General features: G+C 40.2%; 1 protein-coding gene across 5 annotated transcripts in view; it reads left to right on the top strand.

Annotated features, from left to right (window-relative positions):
• Positions 1 to 17140, top strand: part of osbpl8 (oxysterol binding protein-like 8) — a 107140-nt gene that overhangs the window by 30766 nt on the left and 59234 nt on the right. For 3 of the 5 annotated variants that reach the window (XM_085250914.1, XM_085250910.1, XM_085250911.1), the window contains exon 2: positions 4343 to 4440. Coding sequence is in view for 3 of the 5 variants with exons in the window: in XM_085250910.1 (XP_085107036.1) it covers positions 4396 to 4440 (45 nt within the window). In the remaining 2 variants the exon portion in view is untranslated. Of the gene's footprint in view, positions 1 to 4342; positions 4441 to 15912; positions 15961 to 17140 lie in introns of those variants that run through there. The other 2 variants (XM_085250912.1, XM_085250915.1) reach the window with 2 other exon arrangements.

Below are 17140 nucleotides of genomic sequence, written 5' to 3'. Positions count from 1 at the left end.
GCACATCAGCACAAATGTCTGATGCCAACTGCCTAGCATGTTGACCACGGGTAATGATTGGGATTTGTTTTGCAGCCACAGGACCAGGGCACCTTGCAGTTATTGAGTTTACCATGAACTCTAGTATTCTAGAGTCAAATGAGACTATCATGCAAACACAGCAGCAAATCTACAAGATAAGAACTAGGAAAGAAACGATTCAAGAACAGGACTGCATAGTCTTTTGAAAATGTTCTTTTTCCCATGACTGTACCGTCATATCAACTGTATGAGGGACACATCCAACTATGAAGGACATCAGTGGTATTTCATCCTAGTGATTTTCTTTAAGAACCTCATCATATTGGAAGTACCTTGTAAAACCAACAGTTAGCCTCTGTAGTGTTTGAAAATATGCAACACTATCATTTTTGGGGGGTCTGTGGGGAAAAAAAGCCCAACCCTGCTTGTATTTCTGGCTTTGTTTTGGGGCCCGCTGCCAAGCCACAATTTTAGGATTCCCTCTGTGTTTGCCCTCTATCTTTGGCAATGATGCATAGCTCCTTGCTCACAGACTGCTGTGGTCCAACTGAAACAAGTGCCAGCAAACGATATGACGAAGTCCAGAAAATAGAAGCAGAAGATTAAGTTCCTGTCATTGGCGTGCCTTCTGTTTTATTAATTGACTCTAATAAATCTGCAATTTGACATGCTGTTAACTGAAGATAATAATAATTATCAGGCAGTAAGTAATACTGTTAACAAGTATTGTTAGCAGAAAGAATACTAATGCAAAGTTGAAATTGGATGGGGATTCTTTATAGTGCCAGCTTTTACATAGCCATGAGTAGCCATGCACTGAGTGCCACAGTGCAAATTCTCCCGTTGTCCACTTTCACCAGGTTACTCTAGGTACAGGGACTTGCTCATATTTAACAATATGGCTTCCTTATTCCAGCAAACTCACCATATAAAAAAACAAAACAAAAAGTAGTTAGTATAATGATGTATTACGTGGCCCAACATGAACAAATCTAGGGCAAATAAAAAGCTATTGTTTATTTAATAATCCCAAGATGGGCTAGGCGTATGTTGAATTGAGAATGTATCAACTGAAAATGTAAGTCAGTGTCAAAATGCCAACTGTATTTGACATTTTATGTACCCCAGAGGGAAATTCTGTCACCATTCCTGTTACTGCTTCAGACTATGTAATAGCAGTAAGTGTTAGCAATCATCACAATAGAGAAAAAACCCTCCTACACACTGCTATAGAACATTCTGATATTTCTAATAATTCTTCCTACCTCAGCTGCTGCTCCCAGCTGAGTCATGTGCTGATTTCTAAAGCTGACTTTGACAACGAGTGGAAAGCATCTGTCTCAGCTTGATGGGTCCTTGAGAATTGAGGCCACATGAAGTGTGTGTGCTGGCTGGAACTGAGGCTGTCGAAGCATTGGAGCGTCTCATTGGTTGAACGACTGGTGGTGGGATTTAATGACCGTGTTGTACTCTGGCTGTTTTCTTGTCCTCGGTCTGATATTGGGTACTATTTGCGTTTCCTTGACTCCTTCCTTCCTGGTACTTTTTTCATCTCTCCTCTTGGCACCTTCATAAGGAAACGTGGTTTAAAATTGGCAGCCGCTCACTTGACTTTGCCAAAATGTTAGTAGGAAAAAGCACTTTTTTTAGTCTGTGATTATTTATCTAAAACTGCTGGCTTATGTGGGGAAGTGGTTAATTGGGTCAAATAAAATTGTATTCTATGCTTATGATATTACCTGTAATGAAGCAGTGCACCACCTTTTGAAAGCCTTTGGGATTTCCTGAACATTTCCTACACACAATTCTGTTTCTCACTAATCTGGCTCACTAACATTGGGCTTGAAACTGTCCTTTTATGTCCTCAGAAGGCATTTGTTCCACACTTTTGAGCTTTGATTGTTCTTGATGAATGGTCTGATTACTGTTCTCAGGCAGGGACACATCAAATTGTAATCTTTAACCTTTATATATCCAGTTAAGAATATGATCAGACAGTTTTCTCAATAAATAAATAAAGCACTCACAGACTGTATAACTGGTTGTAACTATGGATGATGTCACCCACTGGCTATTGGAACAATATAAAACCCAGAATTGTAAGAGATGGTTGGTGCTGTCTGTCCTGGGACATTCTGAATAGCGGGTGTGTGCGATGACGTTTCATGTGCTGCTGCTAAAAATCTGCAGTACATCCTGTACAAAATGGATTTGACTGCAGATGTCCACATATGGAGATTTAATTAAAAATTCTGTCATATGTCATTTTGGGGGGAAATTTTATGAATAAAATATATTTGAGTCTTTTCCCCCTATATTTTGATGACCTCTTCCCTATATACTGATACCTCAGTATATATCAATAAAATGTGGTTTGATAATCATTAAAATAGTTTTGGCATCTTTCCATAGGTTGCTGCATAGGCAGAGACCACCCTCACTAACCTCTGATACAAACTCAGTCATTTTGTTCTGTATTCTGGTCTGAAATGTGCCAAAAAGTAAACAGATAATGAAGCAAACTTTGTGAAAACTCTATCAGTTCTTATTAACGAAGGAATCATTTCTAAAATGACCATCAGCCTATAAAGAGGGCTATGCTTCAGAAAAACGTGTGTCCCACTGGCCATAGTGTGTTCAGGTGTTCTTTCAGGTGGGGCCAACAGATTCATAACATTAACATATCAACATAAAACGGCAATCGGTGTAAGTGACTGATATTTTAAAAAAAAGAAAAAAAAAATCATCTCCCCAAAAGCGTGGTGTAATTAACCAGATGGTCTCGCTTGTTCAGGAACTGATGTTCAGGATTTAACGAACAGTAGCATCACAGCTGAATACAATGGAGCAAGACTTTATTATTATTGTTTTTAAATATTTTGCATGGATACAGTGACAAAGTGGAAAGCAAACCGATATCAAGGTTTTCCATTTAGGGATGAATTGCAGATAAGAGTTAGTTAGACAAGTCCATATTAATTACATTTTTTTTATTAATGTCATTAAAAATGTCAGTGTTGCATCTAGTCATGTGATCTACTACAACAATTTCTGAAAAATATTTCACTGCTACAGCAGTTGTTGACCTCATCAATCGCATATTTATTTTGGGTGGATAAGTATAGATACTTATTGTTGATACTTTTTACCTCTAAATGAGTTAAATGCTAAAAAAATATAAAAAAAAATAAAACCACCCACACAAACACTTTAACCCACTCCCACCACTTTAAATATCAGGATTGGGTGTCATAGAAATCAATGATAACAATGTTGTCATGATACTACTATTCTGCAATGTGCAATACAAAGCAAGTCAATCATGCACGATGCAGTACACTAATTGTGGAATGAACAAGAATAAATAACCCTACAAATAAACAACAGAATCATACATTATTCACACAGTTTGATATCAGTTTTTTTTACGTAAATAATGTCTGTGCAAGTTAGCTAACTTCTATTCACATCCTCATTAATTTCATAAGAAGGGTTGATGTAGAGACGTGGTCTAGAAATTTAGAAACACTCATACGTTCCAGCAAATCTATTCAAATCATGTGCCACTGTTATTTGTAACATTTCACAATATTTTGCCAAATCAATATTTTGCCCCACTCCTTGACAAATATATAAGCAGTAGCAAGTTTCTGTAAATCCAAAGAGTACATTACAACACTTACTCTACTGATGTACCCTTGAGTAAATCCCCATCTGGTCCAGTGGAGCAGCTAAGTGGTAACCAGCACAACCTTCCCCTGGATAGATTAAGATTAAAAACAATGCCACACTCCAACACTTCTATAGGGAAAACAAGCTCAAGGCAGACAGAAAAAGACGTATTGAAAGGATGAATTTTTCAGGGCTCTCTGGGGAAGGGAACTGAAAGAAAAGCTAATCCTCCATCCTCCCCCACGTGCGTTGGAAACGGGCTGTTTATTGAAGGCCTGGAGATATAGCACCCTTGTTTGGGTGGAAAGGGCAATGGTGGATGGTGAGGAGGTTTCTGATTCATTAGAATACAATGGCAAAAATAAGAGAGAGCCTTTGTTCTGCTTCTATATGGCCATCACAACCAGGTTTTTCTCACTTGTAAAAAAATGAGTAGGCATAATGCGGAAAATAAGTCCAATCTTGAAACTAGACTTCCCACATAAGGTGAAAGGACACTTTGAGAAACATGCAAATGAAGGAAAGAAATAACTGCTTTCAAAATAGTCCGTTTTTTTTTTAAACTCCCAAATGAATTTTAGTTACATGTCCACATTAGTACACTTGCTGTAAAGTCCTCCTGTCTCTGATCTCATCTTCTTCTTCACAGATATGCAGTCTTCAGAGCAGCACTGACAGGCCTAACTCTGGTTTGACACAACCATGGAGTCCTCCTCTGAGTCCCAGCAGGAACCTGAGAAAACTTTGGTAAGTCATAATGCATAAGTGGGTACTTTTCTGGGTAGGCATGTGTTTTTAACATTTTAAGCGAAATTTCTAATGTGATTTATTATCCGAAAATATAAATAAGGACAATAAAGTATGTAAAAGTGCTATATTTTCAGACATTGTGGCAAGCAACTGACACACCCAAGATTACAAATCTGGCAAGTGACCTTAACTTTAAGCTTCACTGTTTTCTTGGCCTATGTGACAGAAAGTACAATTTACACTTAGCGTAAGGTGCTAATATTACCAGCCTGCCACAGACTTTTCAGGCTCAACAAAACTGACACTTGATTAAAGGTCACACAGATATGAGTCATTAAAATGTCCTCAACAAACAGAAATCATGATTTCAGCTACTGAAAAGGAAAAGGGTACGGTCATCTGCAGTTCTTGTTCTTTGTTGTGTGCTGCAATGTAAAGCTGTTGCAACTTCCTGTTGGGCGTTCCTTGTTGAAAGTAGCAAAGTAAAAATCCAGCTTTAAAGTTGAGAAGAAAAGATGTTTATGTCTATAGTTTCATTTGTTCTACTCCTAACAGAGCACACAGCAGGTCTACATTCAGAAATGTAGTTAATAAAATAAAAAGCTGGAAAGCAGTGGCAGCGTGTAACATATAAACTTCAAGTTAGATGTTCTTTGGAGGAGAGATTTTAGGACATTAGAAAAGTACTACGAGCCACACATCATCAGGTTCATCTAAACATTAGATGTTAAAGTATAAATGCATCCAGGGAGACGTTAAGTTTAAGTTCTTTGTAAAATGTGTGTGGTTCAAAGCACATGAAAGCCAGCACTGTGTTTGCTTGTCAAGTGCCAAAGGATTTAAGCTGTTTGGTTGGCAAACAGCTGTTTTTTTTAGATATTTTTCCCCCAAAGATGTTGCGCACTAAGCAGTAATTCTATTATATTTTATATGTTACACAGTAATTGTGTTATTTATGGTGAGCTGCATGAAATTGAATCCAGTTCCAATAGTTTCTGAAATGTTTAAGATGAGGCAAGTTCTTTTGTACTGTGGGAAGCTGTGACAGCCACACTCTGTTATTGCAGTGTGAAACTCAATTCATATACAATCGTGTCAAAGGGGAACCCCAGTCCATTTGTTCTTGATGATTGGACTCAAATATGGCAAGGGTGACAAGGCATGGAGTGCTGACACGCTTTCATTATAAAAAAAACAGAGCCTACAGGTGGTGTGCTGGGTGCAGATGTTGAAGATCAAACGTGCTCTCATCTGAGGATACAGTCATGAAGCGCTCAGAACACATCATCGTCCACGATATGTTGTGTGTATATTAATGCATGTGTGCCTTGAAACATTATCATGCTACTTGCTGGGCCTTTTAAAACTGCAGCTTTAGTTAACGGACAGATGTTAGATCATCACAGTCCGGTAATCTAGTAACTTCCTAGTAACTATTTTGAAAGCAGGGTGAAATCCAGTCACAGCCTGAAGAAATATATGCATATACATTTGTGTCATATGCATAAACATATTTTTGTTTGGTGTATTAGGATAAGATCATTGTTGATAGAGACAGTAAAAATCAATGAAAATTGTATCTCCATAATAGTGTCAGGTAGCTAGCGTCCCCCCCCCCCCCCCCCCCCCCCCGCTCTCATAAAACACCCCTTCTATCCTCTGTTCTCATTCTGCCCTTTCATTTCACCTTAGTCATAATCCTGAGCAGCCATTTTTGCAGCCAGTAGGAGGGCAATTATGATTGCAGATAACTGGGGTGACAAGAGTGGAGGCTATCTCTCCCACAGGCCTCCACATACAGTGAAACACAATGCCACTGAATGGGAGCGGAGCTAAAAGCCCTGCCTTACTTCTCTGATTCTTGCAAAGAGTGGGAGTGAGCTCTGATAACCTTCAGTCGCTGTTAGTAGCCCAAGCTAATTTCTCACAGCCTGTTTTAGGGACTGCATAATAAAACTGCTGATGCATAAATTAGTTTGAAAGCCATGTTTTAATATTGGCTGTAAAACTGCTGTTCTTTAAAAAGTGAATTTAATTTAATGAATCTGTACTACTCTGGGATTTAAGCATAAACTTGCTTTGTTGAGCTTCTGGGGCTGCGTGTTATCACTTCATCACACATTATAAGTGACTACAGTGCCAGAATGGTGTGAGACTTAAACTGTGGGATGTACTTTGCTGCAGGCTCGTCCCGCTGTTGCCTGAAAAGGGTGCCTCCCAACCCCAGATGAAAGGCTCTGGGAAAAATGCCGGGTGTCTGCCGCTTCTCCCTTAACTCTGACATCCTCACAGTCAGGAGACACTTCAGGAATGTTTATGGCAGCCCACCCCCTCCTGTTTCAAACATCCACCGTCATCCAGTCTGCTGTCATTTACATTGTACATACTGAAATGAAAGCACTGGTGACCTGCTGGTCATAATAGGCAGCAGTGAAAAGGCACAACAACCATTATGCAGTTGAACAATGGGTTTGAGGTAGCTCAGAGGTAGAAGAAGAGAGTCTGTGGCTCAGAGATCATCAGCTAAGGTATTTGAAATGAATGAGAAAAAGCTCATTTATTTCATGGCCTTTTGCATGGCACCACTCCCCAATCCTCCCCCACAACTGAGCCTCTTAGTTGCCAATGAGAATGCACAATTTAGAAGTTTAGGCCAACTCCAACATGAATGTTTACAAAATGGTGAGATGGTTTTTTCTTTAAGGTAATAAGCAAAGATGTTTGAATTATGAACAATTAAATTTTGGAGACTCTCTTTAACTGACACTGGGTAAGGGGCAGTGTACCCCCTGGACTCATCTTTTCAGTCACCATCAGTGGTTTACACTCTTCTCTACATAAATAGTAAATTGCCTGTATCAACGTGAATATGTATGGATATAACTGCGGTCAAAATTGCTTCCACCCTGTTTCTTACTTTGATAATAAAAATCTGCAGATGCTGTAAGCCCTTAGTGAACTCTTCTCATGCATGTCAGGAAGCCCTGCACAGTCGCTGAACCACTTTGATCTACTTTTGAGGGAGCAGGGTGTTCAGGGGAGAACTTGGTTAACATAGCACTAGCGCTGTCACATATACTGTGTGGCACATTATGTTGCACCAGCAAGTATGCGTCTCTTATCATGAACAGATAGTAACTGACTGCAATTAGTGAACATTAGTGTACCGATACTAGCTGCACAATGGAAACACTTTCCAGCTGTTTCTATATGTATGAAAATGGTTGATAGTAACATTATGTTCAGATTTCCAGTTCTAGGTTATCCTGAAGCTTTTGACTGATTAAATTTCCTACCAGTCGAAAAAAAAAAAGCCTTTTGGTAAGTTAAGGGAATGAGCACCTATGTAAACAGCACCTTCAGTTGTTTAAACTTTCAGCTGTGAAAGTTGCCCACCACAGCCCTGACTTCAAATGCAAGTTCAAAGTCAGATTATGCTTCGTTCAGAACACTGTTCAGACTAATAGTCAGGAATATTTATTTTGCCCCAGGTATCGGCAAAATAAACAGAGCGGCTCTGATGAAAAGATTTCAACTAGCAGAGCTTATAGAGACTCTTTGTACCGAAATCCAAAATGCCACATAATGTCACAGGAGGAAGAAGCAACAGGAGGCTTCAAGGAACCAGAGGTGAAAATTGGCTTCAGGCTCCTCTTGGGGAGTGAGGAACTGAGGCTGCCTTACTTTGTAAGCATCACTGTGTAGATGAGGGTGGTGTTGACAGAGCAGAGGTGACAGCGTGGGCTGATTAAACACATTGTCACCACTAAAACAAACTGGTTAAAGTAAACAGGAAAAGCGAGCTCATCTTTCACAGCGTTGACCTCAGAAACTGAAACTGAAAGCTAGAAAAAAACAGTAACTTTGAAAAGATGATGTGGCAGCTGTAGCTGATTTCTAAACTGATAAAGCTTCCCTTCCTCTTTGCTGGTGTGCACACTGACAAACAGGTGAACACCACTGTTGGAGTATCGACTTCCTCAACTTGATTGTCTGCTCATGAGCTGTAGTTATGATGCTAGAAGAGTGGCAGCTGTCCTCGGAGTCCTGTGTAGTGTCACATATGATACATGGCACTTTTACAGATCGTTGTTGTTATGACCACTGAAGTGCAAATTATAGCCTTTGTTTTCAACAGACAAAGAACAAGTGAAGTGGAAAAACAATCAGAGGAACTGAAGGTTACTTATAAATAAGTGGTCTGCTACTGGTATAGCAGCCTTCTACTCAATTCTGAGCACTCAAAGTGCATATATATTTATATATATACATAAGCACTTTTATCTAACATTCACACACACTCACACTCCAATGGATGCATCAGGGCAAATCGTATAAGGGCCGTTGATCGATCTGCCGACCTTCCCATTGGTAGACGACCCATGCAAAGAAAAAATATCTCCCTATTGAGTATTCTAGATGCTGAATCAATGCTTGGGCTTAAAATTTGTTAGCAGTAGATTCACAGAGTTCATTAGAGTTAAATGAATACATTATTTTTGGGTCTGTGTTTCCACAAGCCCCGCTAATGCTAGTGACTTATTCATCATAGAGCTGGGCGATATGAGATTTTTTCATATCACGATATGTTTTTTTCATTTCAGGCGATAACGATATCTATCACGATATAAGCCAAATAACTATATTTGTAAGATTTAAATGTGCCGTTGCTCACAAGTAAAATGTGAAATTATCAGCAGCTTGTTTTTATTTAAATATTTATTTCCCATAATAAGTTCAACAGGGTAGATGTACTTAAGGAACATGAGACTTTTTCAGATAAATAAAGGCAAATATTGCAAACTACACAAAAGGCAGCCGCTAAAGCGTTTAAGTTTCAAAATAGAACAAATGAAACAGACTAAATTGTCAATTCCACTTAGAAATAAAGTATTAATTCTAAAAATAAATCTTAGTTTGTTTTACAGAAGAACAGACAAAACTGACTAACTTTTGTCAATATCAAATAAACTGAGAACTAAAAGGAAATTCTCAATCTCTCCTTGTTGTATAGCTGAGCTTTTCAAACAGTTGTAACAGTTACTTCAGTCTGACAAAAGCCGAATGACGAATTAGCGCTTCCAGTCAGAGACTGAGGCTACGTCCACACGTACACGGGTATTTTTGAAAACGGAGATTTTCCGTTTTCGTTTTAAAAAATAATCCCGTCCACACATAAAGGCAGAAATGAAGGAAAACGCTGCTATGAACATGCCAAAGCAGCAGGTGGCGCTAGATTCCTAACCGTGCAGAAATGTTGGCCAATCAGAAGTCTAGAAGCCTCGGTGGGAAAAAGTAAACAAAGCTGGGGCATAGAAGCAGAACCGAGTCGTATGTGTGGACGGACAGTAACTGTGTGTATATGTAAGCATTTAAACACTGCAGAGAGTAGAATTAACAGTAACAGTATTGTAGAAATTCATTTCACCGAAACAATAACGTAGCGCACAGTGTGACGCATGCACCAGTTTATTGTATTTCCAGACTTGCTTTCGGCACAATTTACAGTGAACGCTACTCTGTTTTTTGTCAGACTTGAAATAGCCGAAATACCTTCACACTACGGAACTTCTATGGCTCTTCCGTTCGACAATCTCTCCGGCATTGGAACCATCATCTGTTTTCTCTTCGGTCACGCTCGGTTGATTTTTCTAGTCGGCACACTCATTTCCTCCATTACGCGCTGGCTGCTTCCCAAACAAACACACGTGCGGCTTGGCACTTGTGCTGTACGTAACAAGTCACGCGACGTGACGCTGCGGCTATGATTGGTTCGGCTCTGCGCTACTGAATTTGGATCGGCTGACCTTTTTTTTTTTTTTTTAAGACGACAAGAGCGGCGAGGTCTATCGCGATAGCTTAATTTCTCTATCGAGTAAAAGTTATATCGCGATACATATCGTTATCGTTCTATCGCCCAGCTCTAATTCATCATGAAGAAAACAAGACAGTCGATCGATCGATTACTTGCGCAAGGGAGGCCTCGTCTGTGTCCACCACGAAAATGACCCCGACGGCGGCCTTCTCTCACTGCCTTTTATTGAGAGACAGTTCACACAAAACACATCACAGCAAAGCAACGGCCGCATGGTTCTAAGACGAGGCATTGTATGTATATGTGTGAACTTCTGTACGAATGTGTGTGTGTGTGTGTGTTATGTGAGAATGTGTGTGTGCTTGTGTGTGTGTGTAAGAATGTGTGTGTGTTACCTCCTGCTGACCAAAGGGTCATAAAAGCAGGAGCAACATCACAAGAAGCAGATCTTCCAGATAGGATGCATCTGCAATAAAACATTACAGCCCCCCCCACCCAGAACCTCGAGAATCTGGGGGGAAGGACAGTGGAATTCCTTTCATCAGAGTTGGCAAGCATAAAATGACAACATTTAACAATTCACTCTAACAATTATACCCTTTTTTTCAGTTTCTCGTGTGTCATATCGGTGTTTGAAGACATTTTTTTCGCATAGTTTTATGTGAAGCATTAACCAGTCTGTTTTTATACTGAGTTGAGTATTTTTCACTATGTCAGGCCTTCTTACGCAGTTTGCTGACAAACAGAGCTTTTCAGCAGAGTTTAGCAGTAAGTAGTAAGTTGTACTGAGGGCTGTTATTTCCTATATAGTCATTTCCTGAGTTCTTTAGCGAGTGGTTTGTGTCTGTGTTTGTCTAAGATCTGAATTTTGATAACACCGCTGAACATATACCACAGACTGCATGTAGTTTTGGAGCTACTATTACTCCTTAATCCTGTTCAAACGTTTTCTATTTTTGATGCAAACTGTCAGGTAAGAAGTAGCTTTGTTAGCATGAAGTAATGTAGTGTTCTGACAGGTTACAGAAAATCCCCCCCCCCCCCCCCCAAAAAAAAAAACAACAACAAACAAACAAAAACAAAAAAAAAAAAAAAAAACAAGTAATAATTACAGGCTTGCTTGCATTTCATGTTAAGGAGTAGACTGAAACAGTAAAGCTAACTTCACAGTTTCACTGTGGGAAAAACCCAAACATTTAATATTTGAATTGTCACTACTATTTACATTAAAGGCTCCATAAAGAAGTTTCGCTAAGAGAAACATTGAAATGTTTGATTTCTACAAGTGCCACATATAGAGTCATCACCAATGGGGAAACCTGATTTACATTCAAACCGCTAACAATCGTGTCTTTACCCATAAAACTAATGTGTGTGAGTTTTTAAAAAAAGTTTTTAAAATTGTCATTAGAAAGCTCTGCTTCTTTTAAAAACGATCTCTGAACATTTCTTAAGAAAAAAAAAAGAGTAAAAAAACCCTGTAAAACCAGATTTCTTAAATGATATTAATGGGTTAACAGTGCAGCTCGTGTCTCTTGTATAAAGAGTGCTTTGTTTCTTCTTTGAGAAAACGCTGTCTGCAGATGAACTTTTTGGTCTAATTTTAATGGCCAGTGCTGCAAATGAGTTTTACGTGTCTGAGTGTGTTCGATAGAGCTGGTTGACTTTGTTCATGCTCTTTGCGTAAGACTCTGGTTGCTTCCACTATTTGAACTGCAAAGTGAGAGAAACAGGCGTTTTTTGTGAAGCTGAAAATAACTTTGAACCCTGACTTATGAATCACAGTCATCTCTCCCAGCAGGCTACATGCTGACTGCCTCCTTAAGACTACCAACATATACAATCAGCTACCTCTGTTATGACAGAGCTTTTTTTAAATTTTTTTTTATTCATGTGCACCACTTTTCTTTGAAAGGTTATTTCCAGATTTCGGAGCAGATGTATTCTTACTCTAATTTAGTCTTTTTCAGTTCCTCACATCTTTGGGTTAATAAGTTGCACGTCTCTCTCTCCTGGAAGACATTCACAGTGTGGCATCTGGTCTTTCACATAGAATGTGCCCTAAATAGTGCTGTATCAAATGTGAAGAAAAAGTTCAGTCCTTGGTTGCTTTTCAGTTCCACGTAGGTGACCGATCACCGTATTGGGCTGGTGTTAATTCAGAAATGCTTAGACACAGACTCACTTATCTTCCCTCAGAGAGGTATGTGGAGGAATGGGGAGAATTTCAACCACCGATCCAACCAGTCTTTGAGAGTTGGGTCCTGACAGGCTGGTAGTTATTGATACTATCTTAACACTAGTAAGCAACGCTGTCTTTTATTCTAAAAGCACAAGAATGATGCTCTGCACACTGTGTTAACATGTGTATGTAGCATCCATGCATTAAGTTTGTAGAGGTACAGAGAGTACAGAAAAAGGAAGAAGCCATCTTTTTTCTTTAATTGTACAGCGACCTCCATCGATTTGCGGTTCAGTATTCGTGAATTCACCTATTCCTGGATTTTTCTGTGGAACATAACTCGGATAATTCGCCTATTTGCTGATTTTTTTTTTTTTTTTTTTTTTAATTTTCATAGAGCTAAAATGTTTGATAATTATTTTCATTAGGATGATCGTTTAAGATATATTTGGTGTTTGAACTGTTAAAATAGAAAGTTATAAACGTTTTTAGAGGGGGGAGTGGACTGTACTGATGACTGTAAAGTAGTAGTACCTGGGGTTGTAACACAAGTACTCTGAAGTCCTGTTAACTTAATTTGTAAATAATTAATAATAAATTCAAGATAATCAAAAGTAATTCAATTTTATGTTATTTTTAATATATTTAAGTAAACAGAAATTAGGTTTATTCAGCATATTATACAGTGGGGCAAAAAAGTATTTAGTCAGCCACCGATTGTGCAAGTTCCCCCACCTAAAATGATGACAGAGGTCAGTAATTTGCACCAGAGGTACACTTCAACTGTGAGAGACAGAATGTGAAAAAAAAATCCATGAATCCACATGGTAGGATTTGTAAAGAATTTATTTGTAAATCAGGGTGGAAAATAAGTATTTGGTCAATAACAAAAATACAACTCAATACTTTGTAACATAACCTTTGTTGGCAATAACAGAGGTCAAACGTTTACTATAGGTCTTTACCAGGTTTGCACACACAGTAGCTGGTATTTTGGCCCATTCCTCCATGCAGATCTTCTCGAGAGCAGTGATGTTTTGGGGCTGTCGCCGAGCAACACGGACTTTCAACTCCCGCCACAGATTTTCTATGGGGTTGAGGTCTGGAGACTGGCTAGGCCACTCCAGGACTTTCAAATGCTTCTTACGGAGCCACTCCTTTGTTGCCCGGGCGGTGTGTTTTGGATCATTGTCATGTTGGAAGACCCAGCCTCGTTTCATCTTCAAAGTTCTCACTGATGGAAGGAGGTTTTGGCTCAAAATCTCACGATACATGGCCCCATTCATTCTGTCCTTAACACGGATCAGTCGTCCTGTCCCCTTGGCAGAAAAACAGCCCCATAGCATGATGTTTCCACCCCCATGCTTCACAGTAGGTATGGTGTTCTTGGGATGCAACTCAGTATTCTTATTCCTCCAAACACGACGAGTTGAGTTTATACCAAAAAGTTCTACTTTGGTTTCATCTGACCACATGACATTCTCCCAATCCTCTGCTGTATCATCCATGTGCTCTCTGGCAAACTTCAGACGGGCCTGGACATGCACTGGCTTCAGCAGCGGAACACGTCTGGCACTGCGGGATTTGATTCCCTGCCGTTGTAGTGTGTTACTGATGGTGACCTTTGTTACTTTGGTCCCAGCTCTCTGCAGGTCATTCACCAGGTCCCCCCGTGTGGTTCTGGGATCTTTGCTCACCGTTCTCATGATCATTTTGACCCCACGGGATGAGATCTTGCATGGAGCCCCAGATCGAGGGAGATTATCAGTGGTCTTGTATGTCTTCCATTTTCTAATGATTGCTCCCACAGTTGATTTTTTCACACCAAGCTGCTTGCCTATTGTAGATTCACTCTTCCCAGTCTGGTGCAGGTCTACAATACTTTTCCTGGTGTCCTTCGAAAGCTCTTTGGTCTTGGCCATGGCGGAGTTTGGAGTCTGACTGTTTGAGGCTGTGGACAGGTGTCTTTTATACAGATGATGAGTTCAAACAGGTGCCATTCATACAGGTAACGAGTGGGGGACAGAAAAGCTTCTTACAGAAGACGTTACAGGTCTGTGAGAGCCAGAGATTTTCCTTGTTTGAGGTGACCAAATACTTATTTTCCACCCTGATTTACGAATAAATTCTTTACAAATCCTACCATGTGAATTCATGGATTTTTTTTCACATTCTGTCTCTCACAGTTGAAGTGTACCTCTGGTGCAAATTACTGACCTCTGTCATCATTTTAAGTGGGGGAACTTGCACAATCGGTGGCTGACTAAATACTTTTTTGCCCCACTGTATGTATTATATTATATGTAACAGATACATTGGTATATCTGTAAATAACTGTAAATAAAAATGTGCCTGTGAGCACTGTGACTTGCCAAAGAGAAGAGGGTGGGGAAAAACTGTTGGCACATCTAAGTTTCCACCCACATTAAGTTTGTTTTTTCCCATGTTATATTGTCCTGTCACCAGTAAGGTTTACATGCTAGCTAGCAACAGATTAGATGAGAACCACAACAGGCTCTGTTCAGCAGCTACTGCTGACTGTACTTGCCCCCCCCCCCCCCCCCCCCCCCCCCCCATCCGCTCAACCTTTGAAACCTTCTTCTAGGCTACTTGCAAAGATGTCGAAGTATTTATAAAGTAAACGCTGCAGACCTCATGAGACACTGGACAAGTCTAAATGCGTTTGCTGATGAGACTGGCGTGGAAGCTGTTTGGCTGAGTCTTGTTTTGCAGATTATTTGCGCTTACTGAAGATGCCACAGCAATCAGACTGAAACTGGAGTGTGCGCGTGCGTGCGTGCATGCGTGCGCGTGTGCGTCCTCCTTTGGGGTTATTTTCCACGATGGCTTCGGAAATCGGCACTTTGGTTTATTGGTGCAGAAGAGCCGTGTGGTTACAGTAGCCACGCTCGAGGGGATGCATGCCTTTCTGCAATAACTGCTTCAGCGCACTACGTTTTAATTGTGGCTGCCAGTTCAGTCCTTTATAAACAGAAGACAGCCTACTTCCTTGTTTTTGCAGTTGTGCGGGTGCTTTGCTGCTTTGCGTGTCAGTCAGATGATGTTGGGCTGAAAAACATGTTTGCGTTGTTGTAAAACGGAGAGTAAAAACATTGTTTCATGTTTTTTTGTGAAGATGGAAGGTGAGATATCAAGAGAGACAGTCATGAGTGCTTTTGAGGATAGATAAAAGCACTCATGACACAGTAAATAAATGCCTGCGATGTAATGCTTGAGTGGGACAATAAGAATTTTACTGAAGGCTGTGAGTGATGAGAAGAGGAAGAAAAGGACTGGCCAAGAGAGGAAACGGCGTTCATCATAGAGAGGCTTAAATTCTCTTGCATGCTTGTTCTCGGTGCTGCCTTGTCTCCTCCCTTTAGTGTTTGGTTTGTGTGTGTGTGTGTGTGTGTGTGGGAGACAGAGACGGGCTGTGCTCAGTGGCTTGTTGTACCAGGTTTAGTCCGATCAAGACGTGGTAGCAGCGACAAGCTCACATCCCTCTGCTGACTGACACATGGTACGCATTTCCTTTGTTTCTGTAAGTGAACCTTAACACTGCATGTGTGTCTGCTGGGTTGGTTGCAGTTACAGTTGATCACAGTGTCGCTTTAGAAGAGCTTTGATCTAGAAGATGCTTTGTTTCTTTGAACTACTGCTGCAGTAAGAGTAAGTAATTTGAAGCTCTACATGTAACTGTTTGTGATAAGGTTTCACACAAAAACACAGAGCCTGCCTTGTTGTTTCCACTCTGTTTGTTTACTTAGTGTGTTGTCACTGAATGAAGGCCAACTCTCACTGCGTGCTTTGCTCAAGGGCTGTGGGTACAGCCAACTCAGATTGTATTGCTTCTGTTGGAGCTGTAATGAAGAGTTAGATGGCTCAGTATGTGTCTTCACAGATTTCTTCTCAAGTGTAAGAATAAGGAAGGCTGCTGCAGCTGAAGCATGGATCCACTCAAGCCTAATGATGGGAGGGGGGCTGACTCTAGTTGCTTGCAAGCAAGCCACAGGCAGGAATACAACTACATTATAACAGCATAATAGCTCCTTAATGCAACCCTCTCAAGTCCAATTAAAACCCTAATGAGGCCTACAATGAGATCACAATGAAGCATTTTTTTCTTTAAGTCAGATCAATTAACAGCAGAAACGGCAGACCAGATTCTTAATTGTCTGACTATGTGTGTGTCTCATTTAAAGGCAAATTACCCAATTATGTATTGGTGCACTAGAGTTATGTAACAGCAGTGTTTTCCAGGAATGATTGTGTTTCTGTTTAATTATATTCCCCTCCTGCAAAAGAAACCCTGCGGGAGTCTTGGAGCTATCCAAGGGCTGCAGGCAGCTAGGACTGGAGTGAGTGTAATCAGATTGACAGTACTGGCCAAGCCCTGAGCTTGTTCATTCTGAACAGCTGCTGGCGTCTGGAGCCAGATCTTAGAATAAAGAAACAGGATAAAGAATGAATTGTGAACGCGCATTTAGCGAGTATTACACAGAGGTCTTAAGTGACTTTCCAATTCCAAAATCACTCAAATTCTAGCGTTATCAGATAAATACACTGATCAAAAAAATTAAAGAAACTCTTGGAAAACGCTGATTTTTCCCCCCCCATTCTCAATGGGACAGTGTAATGTTTGAGGAACTAAAGGATGCCACATCGTTTGATGGGAATGAAAATTCAGTGGGCCACAACAA

This window comes from Mchenga conophoros, linkage group LG17, assembly GCF_057382185.1.
Source record: "Mchenga conophoros isolate Kocher_MC1m ecotype Shallow Benthic linkage group LG17, M_conophoros_male_GT1.1, whole genome shotgun sequence".
Taxonomy (NCBI): Eukaryota; Metazoa; Chordata; class Actinopteri; order Cichliformes; family Cichlidae; genus Mchenga; species Mchenga conophoros.
The sequence above is the reverse complement of the archived record's forward strand: the minus strand, read 5'-3'. Positions and strand labels throughout refer to the sequence as shown.